Source organism: Amaranthus tricolor, chromosome 7, assembly GCF_026212465.1.
Source record: "Amaranthus tricolor cultivar Red isolate AtriRed21 chromosome 7, ASM2621246v1, whole genome shotgun sequence".
Lineage (NCBI taxonomy): Eukaryota > Viridiplantae > Streptophyta > Magnoliopsida > Caryophyllales > Amaranthaceae > Amaranthus > Amaranthus tricolor.
The window spans coordinates 27583978-27602170 of NC_080053.1; the positions used below are offsets into that span (position 1 = coordinate 27583978).

General features: G+C 33.7%; 1 protein-coding gene across 2 annotated transcripts; it reads left to right on the forward strand.

Moving 5' to 3' along the window:
• The first annotated feature begins 629 nt into the window (after positions 1-629).
• Positions 630-17842, forward strand: LOC130817491 (uncharacterized). 2 transcript variants are annotated; one of them, XR_009043813.1, is made up of 15 exons: positions 630-785; positions 2597-2744; positions 4704-4801; positions 7322-7386; positions 7489-7580; positions 7676-7799; positions 8573-8659; positions 8875-8968; positions 9833-9940; positions 10889-10989; positions 13363-13428; positions 13504-13591; positions 13747-13811; positions 15222-15282; positions 17253-17316. XR_009043813.1 is itself a non-coding variant. In XM_057683226.1 (15 exons), exons 1-15 carry the CDS (start codon positions 728-730, stop codon positions 17611-17613), a joined length of 1386 nt encoding a protein of 461 aa, XP_057539209.1. In that variant the 5' UTR covers positions 630-727; the 3' UTR covers positions 17614-17842. The 2 variants fall into 2 exon arrangements, 1 of the variants encoding a protein (XP_057539209.1); XM_057683226.1 differs by lacking the exon at positions 13747-13811 and adding an exon at positions 17482-17842.
• The last annotated feature ends 351 nt before the right edge of the window (positions 17843-18193 follow it).

Below are 18193 nucleotides of genomic sequence, written 5' to 3' on the forward strand. Positions count from 1 at the left end.
TATAAATTTCGTTAGGGTAATCATAATTTTGAGCATTGAATCAGATTGATGATACCAATGATTGATCCTTGACCTTATTGTGTGTGGATCAACCTTTACTGCAAGTAGCTTGGTTCAAGCTAGGGATGATAACAGGTCTAATTTAAATTGAATTCAAGTTGACCCAAATCCGTTATTAAAGGGAGGATCTAGATTCGAATTCAAATCCGCGTGTTTAATTTGTCAGGACTTAGATGGTGCTATTTAGGTCTGGTTTCAAGCAACACTTTTTAAGTGATTTATTTGTAAACATTTTCTATATTTAAAGTAATATAGTATTACAATACATTTAAAGTGAAAAAAAATAAATTCTTTTAATATAATAAAGGCCCCATTTTAAAACACATAGCAAAAATAAATAGAGCCTTTAAAAGCGTGTTACAATATAATCTAACATCTATAAATTCAGATATTTTTTAAGGTCCGAATCCGAATCCGACCCAAATTTGGCGCATCCGAAAAATAAGATTGAGATTGGCCAACAGATCTGGGCCGAATCTAGGATCCATTGTCGTCCCTTGTTCGAGCATTGGATATCGTAGTTTTATAGGGGTATTTTGGGAAAAAAATTTAATGCAGTAAGTCTTAAAATAACTAGCAATACTAACCGACTTCCATTGCAAGCTTCGCAATTGTAAGTGGTAACCCACTCTGATCATTCACCGAGAAGACCTTTTTTCCTTTAGCCATGGAAGTTGGGCAATCATCTGGTTCAAACTCCTCTCATGAAATTTGGGCCAAACTTGGTATAACATCCTCGCTTTTAGTTCTTCATTCACATTCACATTCATAATTCAAAATTCAAACTGTTTGGTTGTCTTATTTTTTTTTTAATTGATTTTCTGAGCATGTTTTGCATTTAAACTAAAGCCTGCACATTCAATCGATTCTTAGTAATGAAACGTTATGGAATTTGAATGATTTTGGACATCACGAATTGGGTTTTTTGTGTGTGTTAAATTCTGCATTATCTGGTTGTTCGACATGAATTTCTATGAATTGCTGGTTTGGTTTTTCTTGTGTACATGATTTGAATTTTGTTAATTTATTCATTGTATACTTTCAAGTGTTACTATGTCCAAATTAGGTTTCTAGCTCACATTTTGATGAGAAATGTTATTTTAGTTTGAGTTACCCTACAAGGAATAGTGCAAAAATACGGATTTGGTCACGTTTGCGTATTAGATTTTTCGGTCAATGCAGATGAGATTATTTTAGGTTGCAATAAGATAAAAAACCTTTACGATAAGGTCACAATATGGTGATGCAACCTTGTTTTTGCACTAGTAGCTACATCGGTAGTTCTAGAATAAAAATAAATAATGTCAATAATTAAAATAAAATAATTTCATTCAACGTTTTAATCAAGGCACACAATTGTCCATGCCGAGTTTTTCTTATTTTGAAAGCGGCGCATAATGTCGTTATTTTACAAATTTTGAAACAAATCACTTTCAAAATAAGTACTCCAGTTGTATCATTCACTATGTGTACGCTAATATATTTATCATAAAATCTGATATTATTCCTATCCCTTAATAAAATGTCGTTAATTCACTATATTAAATCATCACACAATCAAACTGATTTTAAAAAAATTAACTTAAAAGATATGAAGGTATGAATAAAATTAGAAAAATTGGCTAAACACAATCATACTGAAATAATTAGAAAAAAAAGGATGCTGGTAGGTGTTAGTGTTAGGAAATAGGAATCGACCCACAACCCTCTACAAGTCATTTCCAATGTCTAACAGCACAATTGACTAGTAGTTTTGTTCTATATTAAGGATTCTTGCATAACAATGCTGTCAACTAACAACATTGACAATAGCTAAATCCGCCCATGAGGCTACAAGTTATTGCTGCTAGTTGTCAATTCTCTTGTTGTATGAGCATCGTTTTTCCTCTTAAAATAATTTTTTAGGTCTTTCATCTATATATATGGGAGATGTATTTTTTTTTGTATAAATAAAAGTGACGAACTTGTGTTCAAGCATATCTCAGGCTTTCTCTTATACCGAAGACATGGAATTTTAAATTCGTTGGGATTTTTTCTTGTAAAGGAAATCAGAACAAACTTATCATTTGTATATTGCATAATTCGAATCAACAATTTTAGTTCATATATATGTGGAGTGAAAGGCATAATGGGAAGAGGTATTGCTTGATGTCTTTTGCTTTTTTTAGTTTATATAATTGGGTCGAAAACTGACTGTAGCAACTTAAAGGATAATTATTAAAACTATTTTTGTATTTAAGTGTTTGTTTATACTTTCAGTATAATGTAAGCGCTCTATTGTTTTATTGATATTATAGTTCGTGTTTAGCTTGAATTTGACAAATTAATTCGAGGAAATTTAAGCTTGAATGTCGTATCTTGCTGATGCCACTATCTTATTATGTGTTCTTTTATAGTGCTGCATGCTTGTTTTGAATTAGGGACAACCCGTTCCATTTTTAAAATACTTTTTGATGTTTTGTTTAGTCACTATTTTTGGCATTATTTTGACACCGGAATTCCTATTTATCCTTTGGTTTCTTGTATACATTTGTAGTGCCCTCTGATTCATGCTGCGTGAGCATTGAGATTAGCTCAGATGATACAATCATATGCTCAAGTATCTCATCTACTACTGATAAGGTTGAATGGTGTCAGATAATAAGGAACTCAGATCGTTGTTCTGCCTCTATAAGAAACAAAAGGTTTACATCTGTTTACTTCAGTTTATTTTCCTTTGGGTTGACTCTTCTTGTACATGTATGAAAGAAATGCTATTATAATTATTTTTGAAAATGCAAGTCATCTTTCAGTGTTAACACAGTTAATATGTAATATTAGATGAGCTTTTGACCATAATTTAACTTTTAAATATCTGATTTTCTTTCTTTGGAGTTAGACCATTAGTCTATGAATGAATTATTAGAGGTTATGTAATATGTGCAATTTCTTTAATGGGAAGAAAATTGGAGCCCATATTTTAGAGTTAATGTCTTTGTTAAGTTAAAATGATTCCACAATGTAATAGGCATGCATAATATGTTCCAGGGGCCATTGATAAAACAAACTAATACTAAATTAAATGAGAATTTAATATTAGGGAGGACTGATTTCCATCTGTCAGTTTCACTACGCTTGTAGGCCGAGTTTGTATTCAGGTCATATATATACAGGTTAGAAACCCTTTGACTCAAATCTAACCCGTTTAGTTAATTGGGTTGAAAATCACAATCCCGACCATAACATTAGGTGCCGAATAAGGTTGACCTGATTTCAACTTATTCAATCCCTGAGGTTTTTTTTCTTCATTTTAAGGTTTATAACATTGCCCACATTTTATTTTTAGGCTTGAGTTTTAAACTTTAGTTTATGAATTGCTTATTTTGTATTTACTATGAAAAATAGAAAAATTTTACATGAAGTAAATCAGGTTATACTGATTGAGCTAATTCAAAATTTACTTGTTTAATAAAATAGGTTATACAAGTCGGGTCGGGACGAACTTGATTAAAAGTCTCAACTCAAACCCACTTATTTAAGGTTAGTCAGGTTAGCAAATCAGGTCAACTTTTGCAAGACTAAGTTTCAAAGCTAGCTAAGAATCATATTATTTTTGGGAATTTAGATATAGAAATTTGAAAGCTAATCAAAGAATACAATATCATGGTTCTAATTGTTGACGGTAATGTGATGGTAGGACCTCGCGTAGATGTGGCATCTTGGAAGGGATTGGAAAATTAGATGGGATGGAGAGAAAAATTTAGCCTGTTATATGAAGGGTTCACAATAAACCACCTGTTATGATTGATATCTTCGCGGCTAGTTGGAGCTATGAGACATCAAGCTCATTGTCTGTCTTGGATGTCTAATCCACATATTTCTAGAGATAAGATTATAGGCCAAAGAAAATCAAAATGGTTGTTTGATGCAAGATTCAATGAAATGTAGATGAAGAAAAGGGGAAGGGGATGAGAGAAAGCAAGGCCGATCGAGTTATGATTTGAATCTTGTGGATTGATGTGGTAAAGATGATAATTTTGGGTTTAGACTTTGGAGCCCTTTCTTGAGGTCCATACTAAAAAATCGAATAAGCATAATCCATTTTGTAACAAGTAGCTCAACCAAACATCTCAACATCCTTGCAACTTTTTTCGCAATTGATATTAAGAATTTCACGTTAATTCACTTATTTCTCTTATCCTATGTCCATTTCCATTTCAGTTTAATGGTTGTAATAAATAAGCTTATATTGAAATAAATGATGGTTTGAATGTGTAAGTTAAAGGAGGTGATTATATCATTCCTATGTTTGTTTTAATGTATTTAGACAAGTTTTATTTTGAATTTTTGTGAGCCTAACTTATTAGTACATCCTTTATCTTATACTATGTATGACATTTCTCCCTTAAAGCTCCTATATTTAGGAGAATTGTTGAAAGAGAAAGTATGTATCCATGAGGTTGTGCCAAGTTTAGACTGCCTTCATGATGAAATTGGCATGTAATGGTTTTATTATGTTCTCGACTACCATACTAATGGTATTGCATGTGGGCCAAATCATTTAGGCCCACTGCTATGTCAATGTTTTGTGAGCGTCCACACGCTTGCACTTTCCTTGCTTTCAAGATTTATCCAACTTTTCTTTGGTCTTTTATCTAATTTAGGTCAAATAAGATTCTTGTTGATGGGATTACACTAGAGAGTGAAGCTGTGGTTGGTATAAAATGTGGCAGTGAAATAGTGCCTGCTTCCACTAGAGAAGGTTAGTTAATCGATTAAGCACGTTTGAAATCATTGAAGCACTTTATTGTCTTATAACAAATCCTTTACTTTATGTTTGTGTTTTTTTATATGTTCTTCATACATTTTGTTTGTACCTTTTTATTCCATGCCTTAAGGTTATTGTGCGCTTTTTTGATATTGGACAAAGGGCGATTTAATCTTTTTGTTTAGTGGGCCTTTTGCTCTTTGCTTGTTGTGGACATGAAGAATGTTAACTCTTTAAGCATATGGATTAATGACTAATCGGCTATATTTTGTAGCTTATATATGTTTAATTCTTTTCATATACCAAGGTTCATGATTTATTTATCTAATAGTAATTGTTGTTGAATGCATACCACTAAAAAGAAGTTACTCACCTTTGGTGTATGCTGTGTCTTCACATATGGATTTGTACTTGGCCTTGTTTCTAATCTCATTGATACATCTTTAACCACACCAATTCTTATATCCTTTTATGACTTACATGGACATTTAAAAGAAACACATGAACAGTGCCAAGATACATGCGGTTCTAAGCTACAAATTGAAAAAAATCAGGGAAATAGTTAAGATGGATTAAAGTAGATTGGTGTTTTCAAAGCACTTAAACAATTCTAGAACAAAATTACTTGGTATAATCATTATGACGTAGTGACTATTTTATTACATTATGAAGATTGGGTTATCATACTTGTTGATTTTCTATATGTATTCTAATTTGTCTCAATGCATCACTTGCACCATTTTCTTAATAAATGTTATTAATCTATTGATCTTCTTCCATATCCTCTCACTAATGTGCAAGGAAAATCATGTTTGAGTGAGATCTTATTCTATTTATTCAAGAATTTCACTAATTGTACAATATCAACTTTTCATAATGCTTACATATACAACTAAATATATTAAGGATCAAAGGACTGGATTATGCTTTAATCGTTAGCTGAAAATGGTGCAACTATTAAGGTATATAGGGAGTGCTTAGTAAGGTAATAGAGAAATTGACAGATGCTATTTTCTGATTTGGTGAACTATTGTAAATTGTTTTAAGCACAAATGAGATAAGTAGAGACACTATGAAATTGGAATAAAAAGCTATTGCTCCAAGTAGATGTTTCAAATATCTTGGATGAGGATATTTAATAAGATGTGACCCATATAATTAAGTGTGGGTGGCAAACATAGTGATTGACTAATGGGATATTATATGATCGAAGGGTGCTAGCAAATCTAAGGACAAGTTTTATATGAAGGCCATTAGAACAATGTTACTATAGACATCAAAAAGTTGGGCTTTTAAAAATGATGATAGTAGCAGACATGCAAATTGTTCAATGGATGAGTGAGTATGTCTTGAGGAATAGAATTCGAAACAAAGATATAAGAAAGGGTTTAGGTCGGAAATATTGAGGAGAAAATGATGGAAAATCGTTTAAGATAGTTTAGGCATGTGCAAAGACGGAGTATTATTGAACCGGTAATAAAGATAGAATGTTGGAACGCTGTGGACTTAAAAAGAGGACAAAGAAGTCCGAATATGAACTAGAGGGTAGGAGTGGAAATATATAAAGGATTTAGAGTTGATGGTTGAGATGTTAAGAAATCGAAAAGAATGGAGAAGATGACTTTATGTGGATGACCATTGGAACAGATCTATCGGTTTATCCAGTTTACTCTAATCTTTTGAGAGTAAGGTTTTGGCACAGTTGTTGTTGGGCAATCTTTTAGTGCGATTTTTCCCCTAAAATTGCATTTGTAGAAGGGGCACCTTATTTTTTTGCACTACAGCATCCCTCATTCTTGTTGCCTTGCTATTTGAGCTTAGGGAATTGTAGATAGGTTTAATATCCATGCTACGGCTTTCTTAATTTAATTTATAAGGGACAAAGACCTGGATTTTTTTTCTAAAGTGGGTTATATTTGGGGGCTTAAGTGGTGTCTATGAATTGAAAGGATCATGAGAATTTCCTATATCTTGTTGTCGTGATTGTGATGAGATAGGGCTTTGTTCCTTGCTTCATATACGGATCTTGTTTCCGTGCCTTCTTGGGTTTTACTTTTGCATGCTTCATATCATGAGAATTCTGATGTCCAATGCACTGTCTATATACAATCTCATCACTAATGGAATATATAGATGTCTCAAACTTGCTTATCTCTCTTTCATGTAACTCTATCTCTCTCTCTCCCTCTCTATAATTGGTAAATGAAAAACTATTCTTCATCACATCCTCTCTTTTTATATGTTTGTATTTGTGTAATGGGTTCACTTGAGGACATTATAATGAGATTTTGTGCTAAAAATTAACAAACAAGATGAAAAGAAGAGGAATTGGCTGGCCAGTTTCTTTGACAAAACCATATAAATTTGCACGAATTGAATCAAATTATGTTCATCGGTAAGGAGTTAATCAGCATAAAGACTTTCTTTTTTGATTTTCTTATATTGGGTCTACCTGACTATCTCATAAGTGTAGCTCCTTGGTGTTGACTTGTTAACTTTTTTTTTGGTATGCAGGGCATCTTAGCTACAAGTTTGAGGTGATGCCTGTGCTAGAACAATGCTCTAATCATAAGTTGATGGTTGGTTTATGTTATAACAATGTGAAAATTTCTTGTTGAAGTAGCTTAAGTTTGTATTTCTGTGGCTAATTATTGTTACCAATGTGGTTGCTTTTATCCCAGATTTCCCTAGATGCGGAACACGCAAAATGCAGCATTTGCCTTAATGTCTGGCATGATGTTGTGACAGTTGCTCCGTGCCTTCATAATTTCTGGTTTGTTGATTATAGTATATTAGTATTCAATAAACGGTTTACTTTGACCTTTATAGCTAGGACTAATTACTAATGCACTTATATTGATGGAACAGCAATGGATGCTTCTCAGAGTGGTTGAAGAGGTGTCAGGAGAAACACTCAAGTGTTTTGTGCCCTCATTGTAGGGGAGCTGTGCACTTTGTTAGTAGAAACCACTTTCTGCATGGTATTGAGGAGGTGCTACTGCATTCTCGCTTTTGTATGACCGTTCTAATATTTTGTTATATGAATATTTTTAATTTGTATTGATTTTTTCAGTTAAATATGCTTTTGCTTGAATTGCATTATATATTAGTTTGATAAAAATTTTGGAAAATCAACAGATCTTATTTAAGCGAGAAATAGTTTTTCCTTTCAGTTGTTATCTATAACTTTGTTTGGTGGACATTTGCTCACAGGTCACCGAGTCATCTTCACTCTGCAAGCTATCAGAAAATTGTTGTCTAAGTTTACATGTTGGAGCATATTTGTTTGCTGATTTGTTTTGATATTCTAAATACATGTCATTGTTTGTTCCATTGATGCATGCTGTCTTCATCTTACATGAATGATCTTTCTCTCCGTGTAACTTCTCGTTTTGACATTTGACTGTCCTGACCTGTTTTCGAGTAGTCTAAAGTTGAGTACGCTGATTTTTGAGCTGATTTTTTGGTAGTGAATTCTTTTTTGATGCAATATACTATTATTACTTTGTATAAACAATTCCTAACTTTTTGACCCATTATCTGTCTCTAGTGTTATTTAAGAATGAGTTTTATTATATAAGTTAAAACTTTAAAAAACCAAAGCTCTTAAAGCTATTGGTTTATCTAATAGAGGTTTATTTCCTTTTCTAGCTCAAAGTTTCCATTACTTTTTAAAGACTTTCCAGTTAGTGGTTATCTAAATATATTTGGCATTTGGCTATGCTACAATATTGAGCTTACATGACGTGCTTCCTGTCTCTGTAGGAAATTTTGCGGGCAGATGCTTCCCTACGGCGTTCTGCAGAAGACCTGGCTATATTAGATTCTTATGCGTCGATAAAGTCTAGTCTTGTAAGTGATTGCTATCGACATCTAATGAATTTAATAAAAGTATCTCATGAAAACTTGAGTCAACTGATAAATGAAGAATAGAAAGGGAAAAACGAAGAATAGAAAGGGAGAGAGGGTTTAACCTAGGGATGATGATTGGGAACAAAATCAAGGTAAAATTGTATAAATTCTCTTCATCTTATTTAATAAATCAATTCCATTGTTTATGTTTGTAGGTCATTACAAATGGAAAAAGGAATCGTCGAAAAAGAGAACATTCACCGATTTATCAAGAAAGGCATGAGATAGAGCTACAATGCCGTCAATGTGGTATTAAAAAAATTCTTATCATGATAAATGTGTTTATAATTAACCATTTTTCTAGTAAGTTTGTACCTTTTCTTTCTAGAGGTATGCAAAATAAAACCAGCCGACTTTAAATGGACCTATATAAACTCAGTACTTAGATACTACTGTAAATTGGGCTTCACTATGATGCAACAACCTTTGCGAACTGAAGTCTCGACTTTGACCTGACCACCCTTTTTTAATTTGAACCCAGAAATAGACCTCAATGAGCACAATCCTTTCATGTTCTGAACCGTCTTAATTGACTTTTTGTAAATTGGTTGAGGCTTGAATATCTTGATATGTACATTTCATTATCCCAATGCCATTAAGAGGCTCCCACCTAGGCTTGAATATCTTAATGATGTTATTTATTCTCCTTGGTAATATTTTGGTGGAATCATTTCTCTTTGCAGTGTTGGTGCTTTATAAATGTAGTAAGCTAAGGGCCAAGTCAACTTTTTTGATTGTTTTACTTCCTGAACAATTATTTGCACTTCTTCTATGCTGAAAATGAATGTGTCCAAGTTTGAAAACTATATATGCCATTTATATAATTGGCTCTTGACGTTGCACTTTTGGGGTTCCTTCAACTTAAAAAATTTGAAAGATATCCTTTTTTACTCTTAGACCTATTTTTTAAAATTTTACGAATCACATGATTGCCACAATTAAAATATTTGGTCACAAAGGTTTGCTCTGTAGAGAAAACAACTCATGTTAATTTTATAGGCTTCTTTTGGATGTTAATTTTTATGTTCATAGTATAATCCCTACTTCCCCCATCTCTTTTCTTTTGCACCTGCTTCCCCTCTTCCCAATGCATGCAGCCTTTGTGCACTACAGGGACTCAGATTGGTGATTTTCAATGCAATTCTAGTACTGTCCATTTACAATGTCATGCATGCAGAGGAATGATGCCTTTGAGATCTGATATCAACATCCCTCAAATATGTAAGTTCACTGTTCTCTCCTTTTTTTTCTTCTTGATTTTTAGTGAAGATATGCAGAAAACTATCACTTCTAGTGGATACAGTTTCTTTTTGCCAAATGTTAGGTTTCTGTTATAAACTGTAGACATTTTAGCTTTCTTAAAAATTCCAAAGTCTTGTATAATTTATAGCATTATAATGCGTATATGTATGCGGTAGTATAATAGGTATGTATGCTTCCATCCTCTTGGAACTTGTAATCCCAAGCCTTTGCTTCAGCAAACTTCTATATTAAGCTTGAATCTAACATTGTTGAATTGATTTCTTTGATCTCTAGCAATATTGTAGGGCTAGTGGTCAAATAAGTGTACCTGATAGCAGACTAAAGGAATTGATTATATGCTACAACCTTCTGTTGGCAGTACAAATAAACCTTTTTTAGAAGTTCAAGTTGCTTTTTCGGCTCATTTTTTGACCATAGCGTATTTCGGACTCCGGTGGTCATGAGGATCTTAAATTTTCCTCTTAGAAATAATATCAGTCTTGTTGAGCAAACACTACAAATCCAGGTTTTGACCGAGTTTCTTCCTAAGGCTTCATTTGTCGAGATTTGCACTCAAAAGCTTTGCCATTCAGTCTGGTCTCACAACCTTACTCTTTTCTGGATGTATAGTTGTACCCCCCAAAGCATTCTCTTCCGGATGGTAGCAAGAGGAAGTTCTAATATTCTTTTTTTTGTATTACAGGTAGACTATGGAAAAAGAGGGCTTAGTAATATATCATTGATAAATTTTATTTGGTACTCCTTGTTTGTGTTTTCATGAAATATTTATTGCATCTTTCTCGAGAAAGAGAACAAAGCAATTTTTTGTATAATTTGTATAGATTTGGATCAAAACTTGATATCATATATTTTTGTAACATCATCTTTGTTACCAGCATCCTAAATATCTTGCTTGGTGTTTTGTAGGTTTAGGTTGCAATAGACCCTTTTGTGGTGCTTATTGGCGTGCTCAGGAAGCTACTGCGACAGATCTTCACCCAATGTGCAACCTTGAATCATTTAGACCTGTATGTTTAAATTGGCTTACTATATCTGGACCGCATGTGTCACATGTGCTCTTTTTTGGATGAAGTTTGATTAATGCAGTGTATCCTGCTACAGAATATTTTAAGACTGCGGTGTTGCCTGAAATGCATATTGATGTGATTTTGGTTTGGCTGTGTTTCTAATTGGCCCTTGCAATTAATTGGCTGTCCAGTTCAATGGGTATCTTGGAGCTCTTGATATCCTGTGATCATGGTTGTGTAGGAGGCACATTGTACTCTCACCCATATGGGTATATTTGTGTTTAATACTCTTTTTTATCTTGTTTTATGGAAGAGGATGTTTATTTAATCTATACTATAGGAGCTTGTTTGGAAAAAGTGATTACTTTGTTCTAGGCTCACACGAATCAAAAATTGTGTTTGCTTCTAGCCAAAGTGGTGTTGGGGCAAAACCTAAATCTCCCGTAAGGCCCCATGGAGGGCGAACAACTGTATGTGGGATTTGAGAATAAAGAACGACAAGTGCAGTCATCTCCTTTTCGAGCTATCATTTGTTCTACTCATTGCTAAATACAGTACAATCAAAATCGAGACAAAACAAGCAGTACATTAGGCAAATTAAATTGTGTACAAAGAGGTATGCAGCAAGTTGGACTCAAGAGAAGGATAGAAAAATCTTTATGGAATGGCCAAATTGAGACAGGCGCTTAGAAAGGATCTTATTGGGTGACTTTCTTGTCCAAGATGAAGAGATTAAGGATAGATAGAAGGATTACTTCGACGAGTTGTTGCATTGATGTCAAGGGAGTGGCAAGAGACATCTTGATTGAACTGGTGGAAGAGAACATAGAATATATGAGACATATACACAGAGTAAGTGATATGCAAGATATGAAAAATGAAATGAAAGAAAGCAAAGGGTGTTCATGATCCTATTAAGGCTTGAAAGTTTCTAGGGAAGATAAGACATAATCGGTTAACTAACCTCTTTTACATGATATGAAACACAATAAGATGTCCAATGACTGGAGGATAATCTCTATAGTATATATATACAAAAACAAAGGACATGCACAAGATTGTTCTAATTAAAGGAAATTAAGTTTAGGATCCAGACCATAAAGTTATAGGAGAGGATGATAGAACACCATGCCTCAGAAGATGTACAAGTTTTTCAAGAAACTAATTTGGTTTATGTGAGGACAATCTTCCATGAAACTATCCATTTGATGTGCTAACAAGTGTTGGGTTAAATAAAAAGGATTTGCACATGAGTTTTTTAATATGGAGAAGGCGTTTGACGAAGTACCAAGAGAAGTAACTTGGTGCATTATGGAGAGAAAATGTATGCCATGCAAATATATCATTATAGGATATGTGGAGAAGCGACAAAAGATTTACCAACCACAATTAGTCTATATCAAGGTTCTTCTTTGAGCTATTTTCTCTTTGCACTGGTTGTAGATGAGCTAAAAAGACATATCCATGAATAAGCGCCATTGTGCATGTTGTTCGTTGATGGCATCATATTAATGAACAAAACTATAGTAAAGTCAAGATATGGAGGCAAGCGTTAAAATTAAAAGGGTTAGTGATGATCAGAGTGAGGTTGGAAGATCCATGTCATTCTTTCTCTTATAATCCGTAGGTTCTTTGAGACACTTGAGTAAAAATCAACATCCATTTTTTCCTCCACTAGCAAGTTTTGTTGAAGATCCAATGCCACTATGAAAATCAAGGCTTTTGTTGTACAGCTTCTCCAGCAAGGATGAATTGTCTATATTAATGAAAACTACTGCTCAAACTAACATAGCAGCTATGACAAAATCGAATATGCAATGTCGTAAAGCAGAAAAATATGCTGATTGTTCTGCACGCCCTTCAAAGCATAAGTGTGGCCTATGGGTGCCTTTTATTTCTCTCTACTGTTTTCTTCCTTGGGAAGGATACTTCATTGTTACTTTTGATTAGGCCATGATTCTTGTAAAAGCAATCTGCCTCAGTGTGATATTTCCTTCTTTGTCAAGTGTTTGACTGGTATTCATTTGCTCATGGTTTGTGGGATACCCACTTCCCTTTAGTTAACTGTCTTAGAAACATTTCAAGTTCTATTTTGATGCCTCTTGAAATATTTGATGTTGTAGCTCACAAGAACCCTGGGGTTAACTAGATCTCTTCATTTAGTTTGCTGGTCTGTGTGTGGGATACATTCCTTGACTCCAAATGCTATGTTGCATTAGCTTTATAAGCATTTTTCTCGTGTCTATTCACCACTGTTTCACTCTTTCTTTCGATTTATTTTAAGAATTGTTCCTGGTCCTCCTTTGAGTTGTGCAGTCGTTTTGTTTTTTCACAGGTGAAAGTTTTTATCAAGTGCACTATGTTTTCTTTCAGGTTTCGGAGCACAGAGTTGCTGTTATCCCTTCCGTAACGCATGAAAGGAATTCATACGAGCAAGATGTGTGTACTTCATGAAATTGGTGCATTTTATTTTTTCTGATTTTTTGCGATTATCCTTACAGTCTCATTTTACAGATCACAAATACGTGTATAAGGCAGTTGGGTAAAACATTACAAGAAGTCATTTCAGAATGGGTCACAAAGTTAAACAATCGAGAATTTGGTAATGCCACAAGTCTGTTTATACTGATTTCGTTACGTAACTAGTGGCTGAATGCCTTACATTGTTAGTTATCTCCTTTTTACTGCTTCGGAAACCACGTAGGCTTGGATTCATGCTGTTTGTGCTTGCTGAATATTGTATATCTATGTATATAGTAAATCATGTGCCACAAGAAGTCATTTCGCTACGTGAGCATTATCTCCTCGTTACGTAACTAGTGGTAATATTCTTTACTTTGCTTAGCTGAATATTATATATCATATGGTTACTTTTTTAAGACACTTTAAAGCTTACCTTCTCCTTTAAATTCTGCTTTTTTACCAGTATATCATACATTATATATCTATATATATAATAACTAAAGAAGAAACCGACTTAACACGTGTTGATTCTTATAAAACATTTTGAAATAAGATTTTTAAAATATTATTACATAAAATTATAATCCAGGCGAGGCCCAAAGCAAACCTAGGTGTGCTTGAGGCGCGTCCAGGTGAGGCACAACCTGTTGGCTAATGCATTATGGTGCCTCACACTTTTAGTTTTTAATTTAAAAAAAAATAAAAAATTAAGCTTCGGGTAAACTTAATTCCAAAAATAAGCGTCTCCATGTCCGAGCCTTAGGTCAGGTATGTTCGTAGTTACTAACAGCGAACAAAAATATTGGTCAAAAAAGTCAAAATTGTTTGTTCGCATTTATTAACTGCGAACAAAAGAGAGACAATGTCATTACGTTAAATGGGACAAAAAAAAGTCATTTTTGTTCGCAGTTAGTAATTGCGAACAAACACGACTTTTTTTTGTCCCATTTAACGTTATGACATTTTCTCTCTTTTGTTCGCAGTTAATAACTGCGAACAAACAATTTTGACCAATATTTTTGTTTGTTGTTAGTAACTGCGAACATAACTGGCCTAAGGCTCGGGCATCAAGACGCTTATTTTTGGAATTAAGTTAACCTGAAGCCCATTTTTTTTATTTCTTTTGTTAAAAATACTTATTTGTTTCAAATTTTCTTTTAATTTATCATGAAACGCCTTTGGAATTTTCATTGAATCCATATTCCAGCGCTAGTAAGTAATGGCATGAAAGTAATCATACATGATATCATAACTCATATCCAGCTAATGATCGGTTTCATCACTTTTTTATTTTGTGCTCTGCATATGAATTGTCTGATTATCATTAAAATATTCCATGTAGATACTTTTTCTATTATTATGCATGCTTTCTCTAAAAAAGATACATATATTATTATTGATCAAGGAGCATACTATTTCCTTAGTTTTTTAATTAGTGGGTAGTTGCTATACATGTTTTCACGCTATCCAATGCACAACTTTGACCTTTTTGTATCTTCAGTTGCGATTTTGCAAATAATAAATATTGTAAAAATTTGATATTTTGAAAATGTGCATTGAGAATATTGCTTGATGAATGGTGTTTACTATGTAAATGTGGCCATTAATAAGACACATAGGTAGCCTTAGTTAATTTTTGAATTGCTGGCGTGACTCGCACCACATCTTTGATTACGGTTTGAATATTTATCCTATTTGTTTCTTTCCTAAACAATAATCTTGCATTCTTAAGACTTCATCAACTTTTTTGTGCATGTATGGTCTTACAGATCGTTCAAGAATGCCTTTGCAACATGGTGACATGATAGCTGCTGGTACTCATGTCTGCCGGTAAGTGTATACTCTGATGTTTCCCAATTTTTAGGGGTCATACATGTGCTATTTGACTTGAAAATGTTGCCTTTGTGAGCATGATACTGAGACAATTGGGAGAATGATTTTATGGGGACGGTTTTTCCTTTTGGGTTGTTATTGTATTATAGGCGATTATTACCTTGTTTATTATTCTCGTCATTTCTTATAAATATTATTCTAGAAATGTCCTGCGTGGGTCTTTTGATGATGGTTGAATTATCATGAACTTTACTATGCTTCCCAAGGATTAGCTGTCTCAGAAAGCGTATTGATTTGACTTATTATTGTGTAAAGGTGGCCAACTGGTTGTTCAAGTTGAGTTCTGTTGGAATCTATTTAATTATATCAGGAATGACTATATACTTTTCTTTTGGTTCATTTTGGTTTATCTTCAGATCTATTGTCGATTTATCATGAATGGTCCATCATTATTAGTCATACTGTTTCTAGATCGAGTTGGTTTTAGCCAGTCAATATGACTTCAGGTTAAAAATAGATAAGCAAGTTATGCGTTCATGTCATGTCTATATTAGTGAATTTGGATCAGTTCAGCCTTATGAAGTCTAGGTTGTAGTTGATTATAAATGAGGGAAATGTAGTTTTGATTGCTCTCTAGACTCTAGCAGGCAGCTAATTTTTATTGAGGGACATAAGTAATGATGGAGTATGAAGATCTTAAAGAATCAAACTTTATGTTTCTTCACAAAGTTGGATTCTTGTCCAACTAGAACCTTCATAAATATTTCCATCTGTTGAACTAATACCTCACAGAAGGAAATTTTTTCGTGACTCGTTTGTAATGAAAACTTGAATGTTTTGGCAATGTTCTTAAGTTTTAAGTATTTTGAATAATCTCAAATATAGGTGTAGTCTTCCCAAATTGGTCCTTAACCTATGTTTATTTACTGTGAATTCTATAAATCAGGTCAAAATATGAGGCACAGGCTTATTGATCCTCTTCCATCCTAATAAATGTTTTAGTCCGCAGACTCTGCATAATTGCTTCTCGAATCCTCTAATCTTTCCCAAATTCAACCTGAAATCCCTAATCTCCTCATCCTTTCCATATTACTCTGTTCAAAACTGCACAAGCATACAGAAGAAATATTACTGCTATTTCTCCCATCAAATATGGCACTTGAGAAGAGAAAGAATAATTTCGAATGAGGCAGAAGCAGTTGGATCAGGGTGAGGGGATCAATGGGTGTTGTGATTGGCCAGGCTGGGTAATGTTGGTCAGTAGGTGGTGTAGGCAGTGGTAGTACGCGGCTGAATGGATAATTTGGGTCATTCATATCATCTCAAATTATAAGTCTAGGTCATTCATATCCATTTATTCCAATTTTCTAGCATCTCAAATTGCAAGTCTAGGTCATTCATATCCTTTCCCCTCGTCCTCCAAGTCATCTTCGGTCTTTCTCACCCTCTTTTTAAGTCTTCTGAGCTCCATTTTTCTATCTTCCTTACGGGTTCGCTAATACCCCGTCTTTTGACATGCCTAAACCATCTTAATGATTCTCTTTCATCTTTTCCTTAATATTTGTAATTGCTAAACCCTTTCTGACATCTTCGTTTCGAATTCTATCCCTCAAAGTCTGCCCACTTATCCATCGAAGCATTCTCATTTCTGCTACTCCCATCTTTCTACTATGATTTTTTCTAAAAGCCCAACATTCTGATCTATATAGTAGCTCCGGTTTAATGCCCGTTCATAAAACTTACCCTTTAACTTTGAAGGCACACCTCAATCACTTGAAGATTGTATGATTTGTTATATAAGTTACACTTCATCCATTGGAATTTAAAAGGTACTAGGTAGCAAAAAGCCCCTCAAAGTAAAATGCTGATGTACTCGAATTAATAAAAAATGGTGCCTGTAATACTTCATAGTTGCCTCCTGTTGAGCTAAATTCGTTGCCATTTAAAAGATTTTGTATCATGTGCAGTGATTGTTTTGAGCAGCTGGTTTCATATCTTCTCTATTGGTTCCGGGTTTCATTGCCTTGCCATGTAAGCACATCGTATTATTCTGAAATTGATGTTTCGACTTTTGCTCACGTTCCAATTGCTGCTTCATATGATTCCTACTACTGAAGGGCTGGAAAAATAGGTTTTTGTGTTTGTTTGTTGTTTTAACTGTTAACCAACTGATTCTTGTCGTTTGCAAATGTTTAGCTTCTACCAGCGGAAGCATCTAGCCGGGAAAACTGCTGGTATGGATACGCTTGTCGAACGCAGCATCATAGTATAGATCATGCTCGTAAGCGTAATCATGTTTGCCGAGCTACCAGGGGTTCAAATAGATGAATATACACTGCACATACAAAAGGAATTTGGCAGTTGTGCTGCTATTTTTGAAATAGCATAGCAATGGTGTATCTTTATTCGTATGCATTTTGTTTCTATGTTTTCATGTTGTAACATATGATGGTGATTACTTCAAATTACACCGACTTTTCGATTGAGATAAATCTCGATTCTTATTATAAATTTATATTGAGTTGTATAATAAATCTGAATATAAAAGCAAGTTTTGTATGAGACCGTCTTACAGTGAAATCGATCCATATAAGGAGCTCAATTTCAAAAAATTGAGTACTTTAATATTTGTGTCAATTAAAATGCTCATAATAATGTGTTGAACATTAAATAATTAAACAAGAGTACTTTTAAGTAAGAAAGTGAAAGTGGATTAAATTAATTGAACTATATTAATTTTTAAGTGTGGACAATATAAAAGCTAATTACAAAAATCAAATCAACCTATATACATTAGAAATATATAAATCAAAGAAATTGTCAAATTCTACCCGCATCAAGAATGGCATTTTTACAGCCATTAAACCTAATTTAAGGCTTTTTTTTTTTTTTTTAAATTGATTTATTT